At 39.1% G+C, this 22,460-nt stretch overlaps 1 protein-coding gene across 4 annotated transcripts; it reads right to left on the bottom strand.

Annotated features, from left to right (window-relative positions):
* Positions 1-2,412: 2,412 nt before the first annotated feature.
* On the bottom strand, positions 2,413-21,423 carry LOC147760689 (fibroblast growth factor receptor 1-like). 4 transcript variants are annotated; one of them, XM_087017099.1, is made up of 14 exons: positions 20,103-20,360; positions 12,361-18,825; positions 10,588-10,917; positions 9,564-9,821; positions 9,057-9,383; positions 8,496-8,630; positions 8,170-8,230; positions 7,739-7,965; positions 7,369-7,488; positions 6,736-6,911; positions 5,109-5,231; positions 4,582-4,693; positions 4,081-4,186; positions 2,413-3,539 (listed from the first exon to the last, which is right to left on the bottom strand). In XM_087017099.1, the coding sequence occupies exons 2-14, from the start codon at positions 12,491-12,493 to the stop codon at positions 3,431-3,433; spliced, it is 2,217 nt and encodes a 738-aa protein (XP_086873225.1). In that variant the 5' UTR covers positions 12,494-18,825; positions 20,103-20,360; the 3' UTR covers positions 2,413-3,430. The 4 variants fall into 4 exon arrangements, with proteins under 4 accessions (XP_086873225.1, XP_086873227.1, XP_086873226.1 ...); XM_087017101.1 differs by lacking the exons at positions 12,361-18,825; positions 20,103-20,360 and adding an exon at positions 21,082-21,423; XM_087017100.1 differs by having other exon boundaries at positions 7,369-7,473; positions 12,361-20,360.
* Positions 21,424-22,460: the final 1,037 nt, after the last annotated feature.

Below are 22,460 nucleotides of genomic sequence, written 5' to 3'. Positions count from 1 at the left end.
ACATTCAATCTCACACACACACACATATGAGCTCTGCTCTACTTTACTTGACATTTTCACACTGTTGCACTTTTTTAAATCCCAAACGCATAGAAAGAAAAAAAAATGTACAAATGTTCAATAAATGTGGTGCAATCTTCGGACAAATAAAACATTTCAATGGTGAAAAGTAAGCTTTTCATGATAAGATCCTCCCAGGAAGATGCAAAGAGATTTTAGATGAGCCGCTCACAACGCTGACGCTTGACGCTCTTTGTCGCCCTGTCGGTTGATGTAGCATATATTTCAAAACAAACTGACTGCAAATTAAGCACGATTTTGCACCTTCAAGTACCGTATCACGTTTTCATATCATGTACCTATTATTTCTATAAGTATTTTCTGCCCAAAATAGCAAAAAAAGGTTATCTATCTACGATGTTGGAAAAACTGCTTTTTTCTCTGAGCCCACATCTTCGCTCCATTCACCCCCAGCTAAAAATGACCATTCAGCTCCATGTCTTACACCACTTGACGTCACATGACGTCACACTTCCGGCACAATCCAGTTTCCACCGGTACCCTCTATTATCCGCATTTTCACATCCTTGCACGCGCACGAAAACGAAGTAGATACTCCAGCGCAGTAGACTACTGCAATCATACTGCAAACATGCTTCAAATCTGCTTCGATGTGGGAGCTAATTAGCATATTTGAAACATGCTTCTATCATGCTGCTAATCTACTGCATTAATGCTCCTCCTCTGTACAACCCTATGTAATTCTTGAAGTAGAATAAAGGGAACCGGAGAAGATCAGCATTGGTCAGAATTGTGCCGGAAGTGACGTGCAGTGGTGTTAGAAACGAAGCTGAGTGGTCATTTTAACATAGAGGTGAACGGCAGTGAAGACGGGTTGTCGGAGGAAAAAGAAGTTTTCTAAACAACATGGTAAGATAACTCTCTTTTTTTACGCATTTTGGGCAGAGAAGACTTGTAGAAATAATAAATGCATGATATGAAAACGTGACACGGAACTTGAAGGTGCAAAATCGTGCTTAATTTGCGGTCAACTTGTTTAGAAATGAATGCTGCGTCGACCGCCAGCGCGACAAAAAGCGTAAAGGGGAAATAATTCCCGGGAGTCTATAAATCGTCGCCATGTGGAAATTTGGCATTAATATAATCCGATATGTCCATATCTAAGTATTTTTGGGTGTTTTATGGTATGGGCTGCAATTACAACGATGTTTTAGAGGTTTTGAAGGACCTTGTGGAAACCAGGAAGTAGTTCGTAACTAACAAGTGAAATGTACCGATCTCCGACTGCTGTGCACAGCTGTATCTTTTTTCAATATATTGACGAATTTTTGTCACAGGACAAATAAAACATTTCACTGACAAGATCTTCCCAAAAAGACAAAAAGAGAATTCAGGTGAGCTGACAGGTAATTAAGACTAGCTCAAAGTACTAATAATTGACATTATTATGCAATACTCAGTTGGTAAAACGATTCTCACAGGTAGATAAGATGTAACATGACCAATTTCTATAGGCTAATGATTGCCAGCCTGAGGAAATTGATTGCCAGTCTCTTTTGTCAGTGATTTTTAACTCAGATAAGAGGCTGTCAGAATGTCACCTTTGTCTTGGCATTTGTTTCTGATTAGCGCCTTCCCCAGTGTAAAAGGTATATCAATGTGATCATGTGTGTGGAATTTCATGCCAGATGGACATGTAAAGATCTAAAAATTCGTCAGTATATTGAAAAAAAGATACAGCTGTGCACAGCAGTCGGAGATCGGTACATTCCACTTGTTAGTTACGAACTACTTCCTGGTTTTCACAAGGTCCTTCAAGACCTCTAAAACATCGTTGTAATTGCAGCCCATACCATAAAACACCCAAAAATACTTAGATATGGACATATCGGATTATATTAATGCCAAATTTCCACATGACAACGATTTATAGACTCCCGGGAATTATTTCCCCTTTGCGCTTTTTGTCGCGCTGGCGGTCGACGCAGCATTTATTTCTAAACAAGTTGACCGCAAATTAAGCACGATTTTGCACCTTCAAATTCCGTGTCACGTTTTCATATCATGCATTTATTATTTCTACAAGTCTTCTCTGCCCAAAATGCGTAAAAAAAAGAGAGTTATCTTACCATGTTGTTTAGAAAACTTCTTTTTCCTCCGACAACCCGTCTTCACTGCCGTTCACCTCTATGTTAAAATGACCACTCAGCTTCGTTTCTAACACCACTGCACGTCACTTCCGGCACAATTCTGACCAATGCTGATCTTCTCCGGTTCCCTTTATTGCAGTAGGCTATGCTGCATTTCTACTGCAAATATGCTCCACACCACTACTGCGTTAATGCTTCTTTGCTACTTCGATACTACTGCATTTTCTTGCGGGATATGAGCTTAACAAAAAACCTAGTTATGTATACCAAATATAAACTCAGTATATATTTAAGCTACACTTTGTATAATTCATTGCAAATTTAACAAGTTCTTCGCCTGTTTTTAATTATGTATTATAGTCTAGGCAAAATAAGGTTTCACCTGGACAAAATCGCATCATAATTTATTTTATCACTACGCATTTCCTTGAATTCTCAAAAAAATCGTACTAAAGGGCCCACAGATTCATGCATAGGAAATATGAAAGTGAATATATGTGAATATATGAAATTAGCACAGTTTTAAAGTCTATCTAAATATTCATTCTTTAAAAATCTTTTATGATTAGCAATAGTTAATTACAATAGTTAATCACTCCCTAACAGCTTCAGTAAGCGTGCCAGACATCAGAGCCGCTTAAGCTGAATGCAATTTAGCGAGACACCCCTGGGAGATGGTCGATCCTGCTAGATCGATCTAGGTATGGGAACGGGGTCTTAGTTTCATTTTATTTATACAACTCCAGGTTTGAAAACTCATCAGTGGTTTGTTCAGTGTAATGATCTCTACAGCATGCCTGTAAAAGTAAAATAATTCAATACTCTAGCCAATTTTATGGGAATTATTTCTTTGACTGTCGAAGGCCATTTAGAATTTATGCAAAGTATGATAATATGATCCGTAATAAAGTAATGCACGTAGGCAGTGTCTAGTGTATGATTGGGCTGAAGTAGGGGTGTGAGCTGATTAAGACCATATATGCTAGAGTGTATATTTGTATGGTAATTGGCAGATAGCTTGGACATTTCATGTTTCCTGACCGTGCGGGGACTTTGTGGAGCTTTTAGTATGATGCTTTTGAGACTTCAGGAAAATACAATGTGATGAAGTAAATTCTGTTGCAATTTATTCTGTTCAGGTTCCAAAACGGCCAATCTAGCCTGAAAAATGACAGTTTATGATATAGGCTTACGGGTACACGTTTCTTGCATGTTTTATGCACTACTCTATGTGTTTCCCAAACCTCCTCCCTTATCAGTCATACGTGACTTGTACTGGTGGAAATGGCGGATATAGTCTCCGCTAGAGCCCGAAAATTCGGTCGTGCTCGTGGTTTCACAGCCCAACAGCGCTGCATTACTCTGTATCTAAATATTAAAGAAAACAATATAGAATTACAACAAAATAGCCGTGTAAATTCTGTAGTTTACGGCCAATAATATTTATGAATATTCATGTCAGCTACAATGTGCACTACTCGAACTTTTAAAATCAATTTTGAAGAAACCGGTAGGGTCACAGCATGCTCTCGAGCAAGCACACACTGTTGACTGTACCTATTTTACTATTGATTTGACACATTTACCCATACAGCTGAGTCCTTTTTATGTCATAACATTCTAACTAGAACCAGAAGTAAAGACATCTGAAGTTAAGTTAGTAATGGTGCCTGTCAAAATCACATATAGATATAGAGTATACCCCATTCCTACTCTTACTAAGCGATTGTTTTTCGGATAGCTTACACCAAACCTTTCATTTTTTCCTGCTTGTTTGGCATAAAACTGATGGTGGGTGTAAGTGTCAGAGTCGAGGTCATTGCTTATAATAATAAACACCAAAATTAGTAACATATATGAGCAAAGGTGATGACAAAAATAATGAAAAAATAAAGCAGACTATACTAACATATCAGGACTGCAGCAGCTTGGTCTACGTAAGTACTGAGAGGTACGGCCAGATATAACAAACTCCAAAGTCTGCGCACCGCTATAGCCAGCATAGGGGGCTCTCCCTGGAAATCCAAAATGAAACCAAATTGATGCGTGTGCAATGTATCATATAAATATATTTTGTGGTGGAGTTTAAAATTATTTCAGGGATATTTATATCAGTACATTTTTCGAGCATAGTACATAACAGGTGTTGGCGTTGGTACTTGCATAAAAACATTTTGTGAAAACTGCTTTTAAGATTGTTCAAGGGATTCCTTCTCTCTCGTGCTCTATATTAAACTATTTAATATAGAGAAAGAACCCTTGTAGTAAACCCGTTCCTTCATCATAGAGCATCTTCTTCATGTATTTACAAAATCAACACATAATATGTATTTTGAAGCCAAGACCCCAAAATCTATGTAGTACTTGGTCTTTTCAAATCAATGTTTCTTTTTTTCATCCAATGTCATACCAAGTGTGAATATCTCCCACATCAAAACACCATAAGACCAAACATCGCTTCTAGTAGTGTATATGTTGTCCGCAAGCGACTCAGGGGCCATCCATCTGACAGGAAGAGGACCCTAAAATTAGAAATGCATTGGCGTACATGGTTTGGATGGGGGCAAGAAAGCAGAACGCATCGTAACCTAGACCTTTTTCATATGTGGTCGAGGTATATGCTTTAGTGGTTTGCATTTTCGACTGCTCGACAAATACTGCATGCTTAGCGAAAACAATTTAAACCCAATACGCTATCATATAAAAAAGAAATACATTATTTTGCATTTCCACAGAAAACAGTTGATTTTTGTAATATATAAATTACCATCCGGTGATAAATATTGTCTGAATTCGCTAACAGTGTAGAAAAACATTAAGTTTAAGAGATTGCACTGCAAGCATTGCTGTATTCTTGTTGAACTTGTATCGGCTAAAATGACACTATAGGCCTAAATTAAATTAATCAGGGGTAGAGCGATAATTTATTCTACGTACAGAGGTCTGCCTCTCATACTGTCTGCTTTGTGCTATATTCCTAGCCAGTCCAAAGTCAGATATCTTACACACTCTGTTGTCAAACATGAGGACGTTCCGTGCAGCAAGATCTCGGTGCAGCAACTACAGTGACAGAACAAAAATAACAAATAAAACACACTCTAAATTATTGCTGATCGCAACGATATATGCACTCTTCTTTGGTAAATAAAAAAGTTATTTACACTACAGATATGCCAGTGAAATGTGGCTTTTTCTGCAATTAAAAGGAGACCTTCCAAGTGACATTTTTGATGCATTGGAATATGTTATTTGATTGCCTTTTTTGCAAGGAAATATTAGTTTCTGAAATATTAGGTTCTGAAAAGGTGAAATTTTGCAATATCACAGACATTCTGTAAAGGGTAAAACATTTATTAATAGTATGCATGCTATTGGAGGTGGGCAGTATGTGCATTCTAAAGCTGTTAGTATTTACTTATTTTCTTGAGTTTAAAACACTTAGGGGAGACCGTGGCTAGTTGGACCCCGGGGTAAGTTGCCCCCCCCGGCAATTTATGAAAAAGTAACTACAAGGTAAAAAAAAATTGACCACATACTCTTGTAAAGTGACCGTAGCCTACAATGCTAAAGAAGTGTCGGACGTTAAAAAGTTTTACTTAAGCGGTGAGTCGAAATAAACGATTTTTGCACCTAAAAGTAATTTTGTTTAAGAGATTTAAAAATCTATTTTCATAGGCTTTTGATCGAATATGATATACATATAGGGCATCAAACTGAAGCTCATTGTTTCAAGTTTCACAGTGATGTATCATTGTTGCTCATTCTAGCACCATAAATGGCTGCCATCCTTTAAAATAAAAAGTGTGCACCCGGGGCTTGTTGGCCCCCTTGACTCGGGGCAAGTTGGACCCTCATATTGCCCACAATCCTTTGCGCGCAACGCTGTTTGAAATAAACAAGTTGGTGAAATTGACATTTAGCTTGATCAGACCGTCTGATTGATTATATTTAATTTGCTCTCTGGTGTCTTTTCGAAAAATTATATTAGAAATGTTCTATTCATTGTATGTATTAAAAAGCAAATCCATTGGACTTTCCTTAGAAAAACATTTATTTTGCCTAAATTCATTGTGAGGGGATTCCCTTTGTATTTATAGTGTTATATGTGGCCCCAAGGGAATTTCCACCCCTCCCTAGCTAGAGACCATTGTTGAAACAAACTCAATGGTTTAAAACTGAATTTGTTACTTTCTTTTAAAACGAAAATTCATTATTCGTTTTCATTCATTAAAAACCTGCTATATATCATTATTAATTTATTCTTAATCAAAACAAAACAAATTTTATTGATAGATATTTTGGTGGCGGGGCAAGTTGGCCCCTCTGACGTCAACTACGTTTTTTGTCAAATTGTGAGCCATCTGGCATCATATTTGAAAAATAATGACGTTGCATACGTAGCTTAGTTCGTTGGGCTTACTTTGAAACCGGTTTTGTTACTCTAACCCACGTATAACAATACTGGCTAAATTTTCAGTGAAATACGTGTGGCACTTTGTTATTATCCTAAGTCAAAAATTAATCACACAAAATTTTTTTAAAGAGTTAACAATAACATGCTTACGTTTAGCTTAGATATGTGTTCCATTCCTTTTGCGACTTGAAGGGAAAACGAAATAAGATCTGTTAGTGACAGCTTTGTACTGCCCGGATGTAATGAGCAGCCGACATCCCGACTGTTCCGCAGTAAATGGAGCAGATCACCACCAGTGGCGAATTCAAGGAGGAGAACTGATGCACCTGAATGATCAAGATGTGCTACATGTATTATAATATCTGATATACTATAACGATGGAAAGCAGACTCAGATGGGACGGTGCATTTCTGTATCAGAAAAGACTGGGTAAATACCCCCCAATCTCTTTAGAAAACTATACAAAGACGCATACGTGCATGTATAGGGGTTTCCTCTTTAAAAACTTAAAGTAGCCCTTTTCCCCTCACAATGAAATAAAAGGTAAATTTACTTCATCGTAACATTATCCTAGTCACCTGTAGTATAAAATTTGCCGAAGGAATCGAGCCAAGTAAGGTATCATTCTTGTGACCCGCCCTACGACCACCCTCCAACTCTATTTCAAACAAAAGAGGATCTTACTATAATACGTGGGTCATAAGCATAGAATTAATTTTTACAATAGATAAATGTCCATTATACCACATCCATAAATATTATTATCAGAATTAGTACTGTACCCGACGATTCTGCATAGCCCAGATATTCCACGACGTTTGGGTGTTTGGAGACTGTCTTCATAATTTCGGCTTCTCGTTCAAATTCTCTTTTTTCATATGCACCGCCTTGATGAAAAGAAACTATAATTAAAATAGCGGTATACTTTAATTACTTGATGTTTTCTCCTCTACCTGCCTTGCAGAGTTCTTAAGAATTTTTTGCCAATTGGCTCTACATCCAGAAAGAAGCACTGCGGTAACTTGAAACATGTAGAATCCACTATAACAAATTTACCATGCCAGTTTGCGTTAACATTTCAACACTGACAATATTTTTATTACATACAAGTACCTGTTCTACTGCATGTAAACAAAGTTACAAAGCACGAACCTCTGCATAGTTTTGCTGCCACGAGGATAACTTGGCCGGTGGTTGTTGTCAAGTTTGCCCTGTGAACTGTACTGAAGTGCCCGCTCCCAATCTCTTCCATAATGGAAACTTGTCGGCATGGCGGATCTCGCCTTTCATCGCCTTGCTCTCCAGGGGTATCAGGATCACCAACAATGGGTCTCCTGCGTACAGGAGTTAGGTAATTTTCAGCCCCTCCTTCATCGTCACTGTGAAAAGATACACGCCTCGATTATAGAAACCATACATTGCATTGTAATATTGTTTTTGCTTTCTTTCTTTTTTTTTTTTCTTGACAGAAATCTTCGACAACAGAGCTTGTGAAATAACTATAAACGAAAAAATACTAATCAGTTTTATTGTTGGGGTAATTTACAGTAACAATTTAATTAACAACAGTCCATATAACCTACGTTTGGATGTTGTTTATCTCTTCCTCAGGTCCATGTATACTGGTCATTGGGTTCAACGACACTAGAATCAGAGTCTAACCCAGTTAAGTTGAAAACACTACTCAGTTGAGCATATAGATAAAAAAGCATATACTAAAAATTCCGCCTTTATCACATGCTTCACTTATACAAAGACATGATCCACAGTTTTCCTAAAAATATCACATTCCGTTCATCTTGATTTAAATTATCGAACAGTTAAATCTAACGAAAGTTCAGAAAATAAATAAATAAATAAATAAATAAATAATCTAGAATGTCCCATTATTCTATAAAAGTAGACGTACTCTCTTCGCCCGTTGTAGACTTTTTACAGTGAGTGCTTCTGACCCTCGTACGGATGACGAAGATGACAATGCCACCGACAACAGTTAATACGCTGCCTGCTATCAATATAACCGGTATAGACAGAACGTAGGTGACTGTAAATAGTGAATAATAATAACGATGATAATAATAGTAATAATAAACTTAACTGAAAGCGAGTATAAACTCATGTTCAACATGACCCAATTATTTTTCATTTTATGAATATTTACAAAATAAAACTGGTAAAAAAATCTCAAAAAATAAGACTTTACATGCAAACATAAAAGTCAGTATGGATAATTTTATTACGAATGTAGGAAAACATAATCTGAAGTCATAAAAATATTCATTCATATATCAGGATAATAGCGACAACGGATATCTGACATTAAATCTTTAAATATATTGATATAAATATAAAACTGCTGCTTTTCCTTCGATACTAGTTTTATACGTGCATATTTCTTCTTCACACTTCACGCATAACTGGTTATGAAGATGCTAAAATACTCATCTACCTGCCCCATTACTGTACATACCCATTTCTGACGACCGGTGTACAGGTAACATTTCAATCCTTATGGAGGCTGTCGGACGGTGAACAACGGCTGAATTATATGCTTGACATATCCAGGTGCCATTACCCCCACTGGGGCTATGCTTTAGCTCCAAGGAACTCCCCATTTCAGTTTTTTCCCTGCTGGACGCAGTCGACACGAATCTCCATGTGTAAAAAGGCCGCGGATGCCCTTCCGATGAACAATTTAGTACAACAGAAGATCGCTCCGCCATACGGATAACACGTGAAGAATGTGTTATGTTACCACTCTTGATGATCAGACTTATTCGAGGAATTTTTGCTGTAACTAAAGAGAAATTGCAATGTTAATATACAAAAATAATAATAATAATAATAATAATAATAACTAAAATAAAAGAAAATAAGAGAAAGAGAGAGAGAAAATTAAGAGGCAACAGTTTGCAATCTAGCCTCGTCTGTCCCGAAATTATATAAAGCGTTAGTGTTAAAATTATAAGATAATTACCAAATGTTACGGAATCCGATCTATTTTCCACTCGGCATTTAAAAGTTTTCCCATCATCTTCGGCCTTCAGCGTTACGTTTACTTTTCTTTCACCATATCTGCAGCAACTGTCGAGCGTAGAATTGTCGATCCCTGTGATATCTGGAAGTAACTTAATGGCTTTCGGAGGCTTGCCAAGTTTTGCATAGCAACGGATTTCCACCAAACCAGATGAATCGTGTAGAACGTTCATATGTATGGACGGCTGACCGGAGTCAACTGATACAAAAAACAGATGTTGTTCATACCTTCACCTCTTAATATACATGTATGTGCTTTTCTTCCGTGTATGTGCGTGCGTGCGTGTGTGTGTGTGTGTGTGTGTGTGTGTGTGTGTGTGTGAGAGAGAGAGAGAGAGAGAAAGAGAGAAAGAGAGATGGCATAGCGGTATAATTAACTGTATTTCTTTTCTTTCCTCTTTTTTGTTTGCTTGTTATCAGCTAATTTTATGTGAACCACGTACAACCCAAATAGTACGTTGCAGGGGCGAATCCAGGATTATTTGAAAGGGGGGGGGGATCCGCGGATGCGAAGCCGACCCACCCCCTCACCTCCCCCACCCCCCTTCCCACCCTCCAACCCCCGCTGAAGGGCCCCAAAAAATTTTTGGTATTTTAGAGAGCGAACGCTGCCATTTACTACGGTTTAGAACTATGATTCAGCAAGTCAAAATTATAATTTCAAGAGGGGACCTAAAATCGAAGGGTGGGGGTCAGGATCCCCCCGACCTCCCCCTAAATCCGCCACTGCGTTGTCCACTTACAAATCGAAGAAATACATCAATGAGATTAGACAGAATTAAAATTGTCCACTTACTAATCGAAGAAATATATCAATGAGATCAGACGAAATTAATAAGCTGGTTAACGAACAAGACCGATTCTTTAATTCTGAGAAAAAAACAGATACCGTTTGCCAGACACTGTTTAAAGTCAGTCACCGTTCGTTAACCACTTACAAGTGCATAAATTTTTCCGGGCCTTACCTAAAACTTCCAAATCTTCAGTAAAAGTGTGAAATGATTTTCCTTTGCAATATACGTTGCACTGATAACGCCCCTGATCCGAACAGCTTATATTTCGTATATACAAGACATTGTTAGGATGCCTGTACTCAGTAGACAGTCTGTTCTGGTAGTCGACTGATATATTTTTACCGTACACTGTATAATTTGTGGCATCAGTGCTCAACAGGAAGTAAAGTCCGGGTCTGAAGAAAGTAACTCCCAGGAGCGTCGATACTCCCTCACAATGGCTCATGGTGGGACATACGTGGGTAAACGTCCCCCCGACCGGAACTAGGGCGGGTGATGCACCTAATAAGGAAACACAAGACAGCAAAACTTTACTCCTTAATACGGGGTTTCAAATAACACTGATATCCCTTTTTTGGGGTTGTGTTTGAAATAGAGGGAACATATGAAATCGAGACCAGCATTGAATTTCCAATGTGGAATGTATTTGTCATATTTAATTGGACCGTATATTTTTGAATTTCCTTTCTTGTCAACGTATACAGTGTCTTTTCCCCCCAGCACTTTTTTAAGTTTGTAATTATTTTAAAACTTCATATCCCCAAAACAGTCCAAATACTTTGAAAATGTTTACGAAAAATATACATTTGAAAAAGCAATGATAATATAATATGTCATAAAAGTTTTTGCTTGGAAATATCCGTATGACATTCAATGAAAAGTAAATAAATAAATTTATAAATATACAGATAAATAAAGGTTTATTTAAAACGAAAATGAAACTGCGATTTATTTTTTATAATCTAACAATATTCTTAGAAAAATAAAGTGTTTATAAACTGTTTTAAAAAGAATTGAAACTGAAACCGGAATTGTCATTGACAGCGTGACATTAACTGAACACTTTTATAACAGATATCTTTTTTCAGAACGTCAGTCACCATGGGGTTGTATTCTCCTGACTTCACTTAAACCCCCTTTGCACTGGACTGCTTCCTTTTTGCGTCCTTTGCCGGGGGGGGGGGGGGGGTCCGTTTTTTAGGAATGGCATGCTTCGGATGTGAAGCCGATGCAAGCTCCCCTTTGGCGTGGGGTTCAAGGCGGGGCCCCGAATTTTTTTTAGAAGGTGAACGGTATTATTTGGTGCTGTGTACAACTATGGTTTAGCTAGACAAAATTCTAATTTCAAAAGGGGAATATTGGTGAAATTTCTATTTCAGAAATCGGAGGGGTTCAGGACCCCCCCCCCCCCCCGACACCCCCTGTCGTAATCCGAAACTGCTTTCTGCGACCATAAAATTGACATCGCTGTGGTCGTAGATGGGAGGCACAAGCAGCGCTTTGTTTGCAGAATGAATGCGCAATGATTGGCCAGTTGTCGGAAAGTGAATAATAATTTGTTTTATCATTAGCTAAGACTTTATATTCATATATCAAATTTTTGTTCATTTTATGATCTAATGGTTGATAATGGATAAAGTAATGGGGCAATGGAGTCACTTCCTACGTAATGGATCGCGGTTCGCGAGCTGCCAATTACATAATATTATGTTGGATTACGCAAAGCTTAAAGCTTAACTCTGTAGATCATAAAAGGTGGGGATTACTTCCCGCCAATTAATTGAGTATCATAATTTTGATACTAGGTAAGTGTTGAGAAATGAAAACAGAAGCATGTGAGTTGAATGTAAAAGGGGGACAGGGTTGGGTGGGAAACTGAATAAACGAAGGTAGTAACTTACCCTTGATCGGTATTGATGTTATTTGGTGTTGACTTCTACTTACGCGCTTGTCTTATTTGTCCGTGCGGCTGAGCTGTAAGCCAAAGAGTGTCTTCAGGAATGTGCACAAGATGCGTGGTCTCTGTCTTCCTCCGCACGTGATTCAAACCCGCGGGGCGATTGGCTAATAGTGCCATAAGGTTAAGTGGATGACGTAATGTTATTTACAGAGGCAGCTGTAGGAAGCGACTCGGGTAAAATCTTAGCTTGATAAATTAGATTATGGGCATGCAATAATCTTTATTTATCATTAGCTAAGACTTTATATTCATATATCAAATTTTTGTTCATTTTATGATCTAATGGTTGATAATGGATAAAGTAATGGGGCAATGGAGTCACTTCCTACGTAATGGATCGCGGTTCGCGAGCTGCCAATTACATAATATTATTTTGGATTACGCAAAGCTTAAAGCTTAACTCTGTAGATCATAAAAGGTGGGGATTACTTCCCGCCATAGAAAACTTATCGTAAAACCGAATGGTGAAGCTCGGTAAGTTTTCTGCCCCACCCAAAAATTTGAATAATGTGTAAAAATTGTAAGAAACAGGCTGAGAGTATCTTGTAAAATACAAATATGATTTAATGTCTATCAAAATGGAATACAGAATTACTATATAAATTATACAATTCAAAGATCTCCACTGTCCAAGACCTCTGGACCGAGGACCAAGGAGGCTTTTGGAAGCTGACCCATCAAGGTGATGGGAATATATCTATCAAATATGAATACTGAATCTCTATCCTAACTATGTAATTTTCTAGAACTTAAAAATCCCCACGAACCAAGACCCCTGGACCGAGGATCATGGAGGATTTTTTGGCATTTACACATCTAATTAGTAAGCAATCTGCATGACAGTGATTGTTCATGCTCAGTTTGTCTACGCTCCCGGACTAGTGAATCCAAGGGAAGAGCGGTTAAGTGACAATTACAGACCATAGTACTAAGTATCCTTAATACTGACATTCTATAATATACATTATTCTATTGTTGAATACAATGGTCATGTGCATAAAATATTGGTGCCCAGATTTTGTGTATGGTCTCTGCTTAGTATATTGAATGAAAACATGATCTGGTTAAGTGGCACTTCCAGCCGCTATTGGTCTTAGCATATTGCAAGAAGACGTGACCTGATTAATTGACACTTCCAGTCGCTAGTGCCATAGCATATTGCAAGAAAATATGACCTGATTAATAGGCACTTTTAGTCGCTGGTGCTAAGAATCTTAAATAATATAAAATTCATAAAATAGTTAAAACCGGAAGTATTTCATATATGTATCGGATCTCCATCTGCCTAGGAGTTTGATTCGAGTTTCCGACATGCTGCTACTTGCTGCGAGCGTAGCACCGCCAATACGAAAGCTATGGCTTTTAATATTCAGGTGGGAGGGGTTAGCTGTCTTCACACCGTGGTCCAAGTATTTATTGAAATCCTGGAAGCGAACTGGGGATCCATCAGCGTGAACGAAGAATTTATTGTGTATTGCTTGTGCTAGGGCGTAGGGATGCGTATTCGGAGACCCATCTCACAGGACATACCTTAGGCATTCTCTTGCGAATTATCACCGTGTGATTTGAGTTCTGACCTGCATGTTTAAAAGAAGGGAGATATAAGGTGATGGCACCTTCAGACTGATTCATCTTAACATTGCCCAGTTGAAGATGGTGGACAGTTTCACTAGATACAACTTCACTTATCCCCAAGAGTCCAAAGAATGCAAGCGTAAACATGGCAGCGATTAAGTGTACTTTGTAGGCTGACTGCGTACCGACGGTGAGGATCTGTATCAACATAAGTAGGGCTGACAAAGTAACTGGGGACCTTGTATCGCATGAGGAGTTTTTCTGCTCCAGGCCCCGAATTGTTTGTTTCACTATGAAAGCAGATGTTGGGTCCGAGATGCTTGCCATCTTGTATTTATAGCTTAACGCAGGGAGGTGTGTCCTGGTAAATGATGGCTTGTATCATTCACTTAGATAATGTACAAATAGGGTTGTCGCTGTTGGATCTGAAGGGAATGTTCTCAGGCCAGTTTTTTTTTTTTTTTTTTTTTTTAATAGATATAAATTCAATAAAAGAGGTTCAATTTTGCTGTAAGTTCTTCTGGTGTTTGGACGTAGGGTGAGGATCTGCCAGTGGTTGCAGTCTTCTGAAGGCCTGTAAATTAGGCCGAGACAGGGCATCAGCAGCGCAATTGTCCACGCCAGGTATGTGGGTGGCTCAAAAAATCTTTAAACAATGTAGAATAAGTTTTTTCAGTAGTAACATAATGGAATGATCCTTCGAGGTGCAATTGTTTAGAATGTAAATCAAGGCTTCATTGTTTGAAAAGATGGTTACTTTTTTGTTTTTCAAGTAATCTTCCCAAACAAAAAAGGGGCAGACCTCCGGATGAGTCTGTGAAAATGAAAGCTACTGGGGACAAAGACCAATGATCATTATAGAGAAAGCTACGCCCATTTAAAGTTAAGAGGAATATATGCCACGTAGAAAGGTCAGCACGGGCTTCATTGTTGAGACGAATTTTGTAGTGGGGTTGGGTTGTCCCAACATTGAGATTGATAAGCCGCCTTAAAAAGGCCCTCCCGACCGGGATAATAAAGCAGCAGAAATCTTAAAAGGCCGATGGTCGATTGGAGATCATGCAGTGCTATTTTTCCTTTTGGATATGGACTAGTTCTAGGTAGTTTTTGGTTTTTCCAGGGGGCAAGCGTGCCTCCTGCAGTGAGGTGTCCAGTTCTATACCGGTAAAGGATATTACAATAGCTGGGGAATTATTATTATTATTATTATTATTTTTTTTTTTTTTTTTTTTTTTTTTTTTTGATTGTACTTCTATCAGCTGACAAAGATCTATGAAACGGTCAAGACGTTTTTGACATTCTTGTTTGGTTGGGGACAGGATGAGGAAATCATCCAGCAAGTATAGGATATCAGGTATCCGACACTTGTTTTTAGCTATCCATTCTATGGCCGAACTAAAGGTCTTCGAATTTTTTTTTACAACAAGAACGTAAGCCCATGGGTAATTTTTTGTCAAAATAGTACTGTGATTTTAAGGAAAACCCCATTAGAAACAAAAGTCTTTGTAATGGGAGAATTCTAAATGGTTCTGGATGTCTGCTTTAGCCAGGTAGGCATATTTTCCTATGGATTTAGCCAGTTGAATAGCATCAGAGGCATTGGCATACGAAACGTTGCCGATTTGTCCTTAATGCCATCGTTGACGGAGTAGTGTTTAGGGGAGGAAAGATTATGTATGAAACAGAACTTTCCTGGGGTCTTTTTGGGGACAACATAAATTGGGGACGTGACGAAGAAGGGGGGTGGGGGTGTGGAGAATGAGCTCACAATACGTGCTGCTTCAATTTCTGTGTCAATTTTTTTTTTTTTTTCCACCAGATAATAAGAAATGCCGGGGTTATAGCCTGCGAGTAAGTTTTCTAAGATTTGATACTCGACAGGTGTCGTAATATTGTCAACAATGGGAAAGGAGGGTTCGTTGATTGTTATTATGTCTTGCATGGAATTATGTTAGCCTTTTGTTGAATTTGGGTCTGAGAATGGGGGTTTTGGAGCTTGTAAATTGGTAGTTGTTTCTCCTTTGGTAATGTGAGGGGTCTCTGGGAGCTGGGCGGCAGGGGGTGGTCTGCCACAAAGTAGGCATTTGTGTTTGAATCTGCACCTGTAGTAGGAACAATTGCCTCTGTTAAAATTTTTGAACGTTTCTTGTGACTGGGGACGAAAAACTCTCTATTTTTATTGAGCCCAAAGAATGGCCATAAGTCACTGGGTCCTCCTCTTCCCATTTTATCATCTCACTGGTCTTTTGAGTCTAGACTTTTCATTATGCGCTTTCCCCCTAACCACTTTGCTGGGGAAGAGGGATATGACTCTGTGAGTGTATATGGAAAGGGGGGGTATGGCCTGTGAAGGAAAATTTTCTGTAGATAATTTGCAGTGAAAATTTTGCCATGCCTGGCACCATTATAGCGGTGATAAGTCATTTGACTCGGGGCGGGGGAGAAAGTCATATTAAATTGACCTTCCTAATAACTTCCGGCTAGGGGAAGGTAAGCATCTGGTTAATCATGATTGCTCGAGATTGCATCAGGGGGAAGGAGATCTTTTAAATTGATATAATAATCTTCTCAAATTTTGTCTCAATTTTGAGTTGACGTGGTAATCTATATTAGTTCTTGGAATTTGCTTCTCTAAAATGAAGAAAGGAAGTATAGACTCCATATGGCAGAGATGAGAGGGATAGAAGAGCCCTGCCAGCTCAAAAGAGGAAAGCATAAGGAAGTGTATTAACAGAAAAAAAAAAAAAAATGATTAATTGATAATCTGGTTCAATGAGATGTACAGAACAGCGTATGCGAATGCTAGTCATTCAGTTTTACAAATTGCAGAATCTATTCAGTTAGGCCAATTGCTAGTTAAAGGTACCCGTAGCAATGTATAGTGCTTGTTATCGTCATATTAATTCATTATTGAAAAAGTTGCAAATAATGTATAATATGTTGGCAAGTTAACTTGCTGTAGGTGCACAAATATGTGATAGAGGCGGACAAGCATATGTCCAGGTATAAAAATTAAGGCATAAGCAATTGTAAGCAAACAAGATAATAACTATTGTCTACATATGTCATGTAGCTGTGCCATCCTTTAAGCTGGTTGAATGCGGCCACGCATTGCGGCCCAAGACTATGACGGTGCAACATAGGTAAGAGTAAAGCGGCTACGCGCTGCAGTCTTTTGTACAGCCTTTTTTTGCACTTGGCTTAGGTAAGAGTAAAGCGGCTACGTGCTGCAGCCTTTTGTACAGCCTTTTTTTGCATTTGGCTTAATGCGGCCATGCGTTGTGGCCCCAAAATACAGTAAATAAGAGTAAAGCGGCTACGTGTTGCAGCCTTATGTACAAATAAGAGAAAGCGGCCTTGTGATGGGCCCATTGGCAGAAATCAATGGCGAAGTAAATGTATGTGAATGTAACTATAAATCAAGTATCAATCAAGCTATAGCGTGTTTGCATTTGGTGTAATGCGGCCACGCGTTGTGGCCCCAACGTACAGTAGGAAAGAGTAAAGCCATTACGTGCTACAGCCATTTGTACAAATGAGAGAAAGCGGCCTTGTGATGGGCCCATTGGCAGAAATCAATGGCGAAGTAAATGTATGTGAATGTAACTATAAATTAAGTATCAATCAAGCTATAGCGTGTTTGCACTTGGTATAATGCTGCCACACGTTGTGGCCCAGGCTCTATTAATGCCTCATAAGTAAAAGAGAAGCAGCAGCATGCTGTAGCCCTTAAAGTAAACGAGAGGGGCCCAACGAGAGAAAGCGGTTGAATGATGGGCCCACTGGTCGATATCAATGTCATTCGCACGACAAATGTTGAATGCACAGCATAAGCTTAGGCTACTCTTACGCATAAGTTGGTAAATATGGTGGTGAGTCAATGGCTAAGTAATTGTACGTGAATGTAACTATAGATCAAGTATAAATCGAGCTGTAGCGTGTATGCACTTGGCATAATGAGGCCACGCATTGTGGCCCAGGCTGTATCGATGCATCATAAGTAATAGAAAGCAGTAACATGTTGTAGCCCTTATAGTAACAAGAGAAAGCAGCCGCCTGATGGGCTCACTGGTCGAGATCGATGTCGTTCGCGTACCAATTGTTGAAGGCACATCGTAAGCTTAAGCTACTCATATGCATAAGTTGGTAAATATGGTGGCGAGTCAATGGCGAAGTAAATGTATGTGAATGTAACTATAAATCAAGTATAAATCAAGCTATGACGTGTTTGCATTTGGCTTAAAGCGGCCATGCGTTGTGGCCCGATCTGTATTAATGCAGCATAAGTAATAGAAAAGCGGCAACATGCTGTAGCCTCGGAAAGATCGTCATAGCATACGAGTGCCTAACTCATTCATGTGTACCCTTCTTGACGGATTGTTCTCCCATTGTTTGGTGGCACCCACATGCCGAAGAAAGCGGACCTTAGCCTGTCCTTTGAAAGTTTCCTGTAGGGTCTTATTCAGCTGCCTGACACACTCGTAATAACTGTCCTGGTCATCTTTCGTTGGGAGATATCTGCGGCTGGGCGCAGATCGAAATAGGAGCTGTCCCAGAAAATCACAGCATCTGGATTTAAGTCCTGAATGCTTAGGTTGAGTGATACTATCTTGCTTGTAATTTGTTGCGCACCGAAGGGGGGGCGGGGGGCTCGCACATAATTTCCACCCAATTGAAGGAGGTTCTAGGAGGTCATTCCGGGAAGTCATCACTGGACAGAAAAAGGCCCAATCGGGCTCCACTTTTTCCATAGACATTGAACCCTGCTGGATGGGGGTTGAGATTTGGAGAGGCTTCCTGTTCTAATCCTCTAATAAGACTGCGACCAGCTATCATAATTTCCATATTGAGGAAACTTAAAGGCATGCAACTATCTGAAACATAATAAATTAGGGTAAAGGCAAGTCATTACCAGCCCCTAATAAAGCTTATGATATTAAGAATCTAGCAGTATAGAGATAAAAAGGGGGGGGGGGGGGTTGAGCAGATGTGATCCTTCAACGTTAGTTAACATTAGTTAATAGTGAACTTTTTACAATTGTAATAAGTATACACTGTAATAAATATTCTTAAAAACTGTATAAGTAGTAATCCATAGCGATGTATAACTATTTATTTATCCATCTATTTGTAGTATAGAGGGCTAACAAACGTAACTGTCATATTTAATGCTCGAATAAATTATTATTATTATTAATAATCCTAGATCTGGATGCATAAAATTTATGGTTCTCCCAGGGTGTCGAGGCATCAAAGCATATATCTGACCACCCGGCATGTGCAAGCAATTAATGATTACGTAAGCGTATCCGGAGGCGCCATGTTGTCCGGTACAGGATGCAGCCGAAACAAAAGTGGATGTTTTCCCACGACTCACGGTGGTAGGAGAAGATAGGGAATTGCATATACTACCATTAAACGCATAATTCATTCGTAACTGTCTGTACGAGTAACACCTAACCATAAGAATCTTAATGTGTCAATTAGTCGATATCAACTAACAACAGGGGTAATCCTAGAGAGGGGTAAGAAACGTCCATTGTTCTCGTCAGTGAGGCTAACCAAATTCAGGGTATGTACGCACAGACAGAAAACCATGTATTGTGGGAACGTTACTAATGAAGCCACTGGTAGTGCTAGTAGATATCAGCCTGTAGTCTTGAGAAAGCACCTCCTTCACGAGTGAACAGTTGTCAAAAACAAAAGACCCAGGTGTGGTAGATCGACTACTGTTCGCGCGTGCCGCAAAGACCAAGCCTAATTGCCCCTCAAGGTCACAAACTAATATCCGGTGCTGACGGTTAGGCTCGTCATAATCATATAAGTAGCGCGTTTCCACCCCCTGCTAACAATTTAGGAGTCCGCCATTTTGACTCGCTTCGATTCGTAGAACGTACAGAAACTGACCATTTTATCAGAAGTTATAACTAATCGGGTCGTTTTCTTTGTTTCCTAAGCAAAGTTTATCGTTAAAGAAATAGAAAAGTACTTAGCTGTACCTATTATCAAGGGTGTGTAACAGGAAACAAATACATGTGAACCAGCGAAACTCGTGCTACTCATGTTATTCGTGCTGTAGCTAATAAGCGCCGTGTGACGACGTAAAGCTCGTGAAAGAGCTTAAACTGAATAAACGAAGGTAGTAACTTACCCTTGATCGGTATTGATGTTATTTGGTGTTGACTTCTACTTACGCGCTTGTCTTATTTGTCCGTGCGGCTGAGCTGTAAGCCAAAGAGTGTCTTCAGGAATGTGCACAAGATGCGTGGTCTCTGTCTTCCTCCGCACGTGATTCAAACCCGCGGGGCGATTGGCTAATAGTGCCATAAGGTTAAGTGGATGACGTAATGTTATTTACAGAGGCAGCTGTAGGAAGCGACTCGGGTAAAATCTTAGCTTGATAGATTATGGGCATGCAATAATCTTTATTTACTCTTTAACGGGGCCATGCTACGGGACGCAGAAAGGACGCCACCCAGTGTAAAGGGGGTTTAAGCATGTCTGAATATGCTTAACTGGGACAGGTACGTGAATGCAGCGCGCCAACTGCCACCCCCTCCCTATCCATTATTTCATTATTTTCTATGTGTTTGGCTATCCGAAGTATATTACTCACTTACACGCACCTCTTTATTAGCAGTGCTGATCACTTTATATATCAAGACACATATTTATGGGGGTTAATGTGACCAGAGTCATATTGAACCTCACTTTACTGCCTAGACACCCCCTAGACACCCAGTAGTTCCATCGTTTTAGTTTTTCCAGGCAGGATATAGTGCTTGATATACCGGCATTAAGTAAAGGAGTGGATGGGTTTCAAGAGCAAGCGGCTAACATTGTTTTATTTTAAGACTGTGGAGTTTTTGCGACTGCCACTACCTGTTTATCTATGGAGACTCAATAAAGGGGATTCCCCTTATCGTAAATTTCTAAGCGTCTAAAAAAAGACTTGGCGTAAGCAATTACTGGTATGCCCAACGAAAAAGTAAGTGCAACAAATACATGTATATGGTTATATGTCATCTCACTTTACAACGAGAGTGACATTCAAATTTTTTCTTAGTCTTACTAGAGTTTACATTTGGTCTTAATATAATAACGATAAAGATTGCAATACTAGCTCTCACCTTTAACTCTCAGGAAAATCAGTGCAACAAAAACTAACGTGGAATTGGGCCCTCCCTTAGACGTATGATTTGCTCGACGTTTTACATGTAGATTCTTCATTTGAGGCGCTTCCCATTGTAACGTACTGTCTCTTCATTTATGTTTTAGTACCGAAGTACCGTCACCAAATATATCAATGTTTCTTGAAGAATATAACATATACGAATGCTGACCGTCTGACGACTTTAGTTTCGGACTACATGTTAAATATATAATTTGATCGCTTAATTCCTTCTCCAAGAACCTGGGTATGTCCCACTCGTGATCCCGAGTGTGTGCAAAGGGTGAGTACCTCAATTCAATCTTTCAGATAAAACTCTAAATTCGTCCGAACTGGAAAAACCAAGCCACTTGGTCACGTGACCTATATAGGCCTTTATACATATATAGCTGGCTTAATTCAACAAGTAATAGTATATTATTATTTTCATGTTTAACTTGTTGTACTGCAACAAATACTGGTAAATGCATTACAATATCGGGCCTATAGGCCTTTCTTGACTCCCTTTTTTGTTATTGGGGTAAAATTATGTACATTATGTTTTAACAAAAAACCAGCAGATGTACGTACATGTATTTAATAGCACCAATGGAGAGTGAAATTGGTACATCGCTCGCTCATGAAATACCCTCCACGCCTCACCTAGCTTCCTGATATAGTACGTATGTGCATGTACAAAGTTGAAGCTTGCATACCATATTCTCAGCGCTCGGGCTTTAATCTAATAATAGTTTGTTGTCATTTTATCAGTAAATAATATTAGGCCCTACACATGCATATATAGACACAGCTGTTAGGCACATGTACACATACAGAACGCCGAACACAGATGTATCTGTTTATCGCACCTTTCCATTATTCCCATCTATCACCCGTTTATAAATATGTCCACAAGTAAAGTACAAATCGAATATTTCACACCAAGTGAGCCGAGCGTTGTATCTGTCTGTCCTTTTGGGAAGGGAAGGTGTTGATCTTTAACAGGAAAGTCTATGCCACTATTATCTTTAGACCATAGAACCAATGCATCGATGCTAGAATATTATGGGGTTGCGAAATATTGGGCAGATAAAATTTAATAATCACATTTGATTCTATTATCCAACAAACTGAGCGGTTAACCAAGCGGTGCAGGGATGCCCGTAAATATTACAAGACCTGTCATAGGTCATGCAGGTTTTATGCTGTGATTTTATCACGCAGTACTGAAATCACTCCTAATCTAGGCAATGAAACTGGAAGTTTGATAATCAGTTGGCTGTTTGAATAGATTTGGCTACCACTGGGCAATCAATGCCTACTAAATAACCGCGCGGAGAATGTAAATCAATACACATG

This window comes from Lingula anatina, chromosome 7 (genome assembly GCF_051362555.1).
Source record: "Lingula anatina isolate TDL-2025a chromosome 7, LinAna3.0, whole genome shotgun sequence".
Classification (NCBI taxonomy): domain Eukaryota; kingdom Metazoa; phylum Brachiopoda; class Lingulata; order Lingulida; family Lingulidae; genus Lingula; species Lingula anatina.
This window is presented reverse-complemented; position numbering and strand designations above follow the sequence as displayed.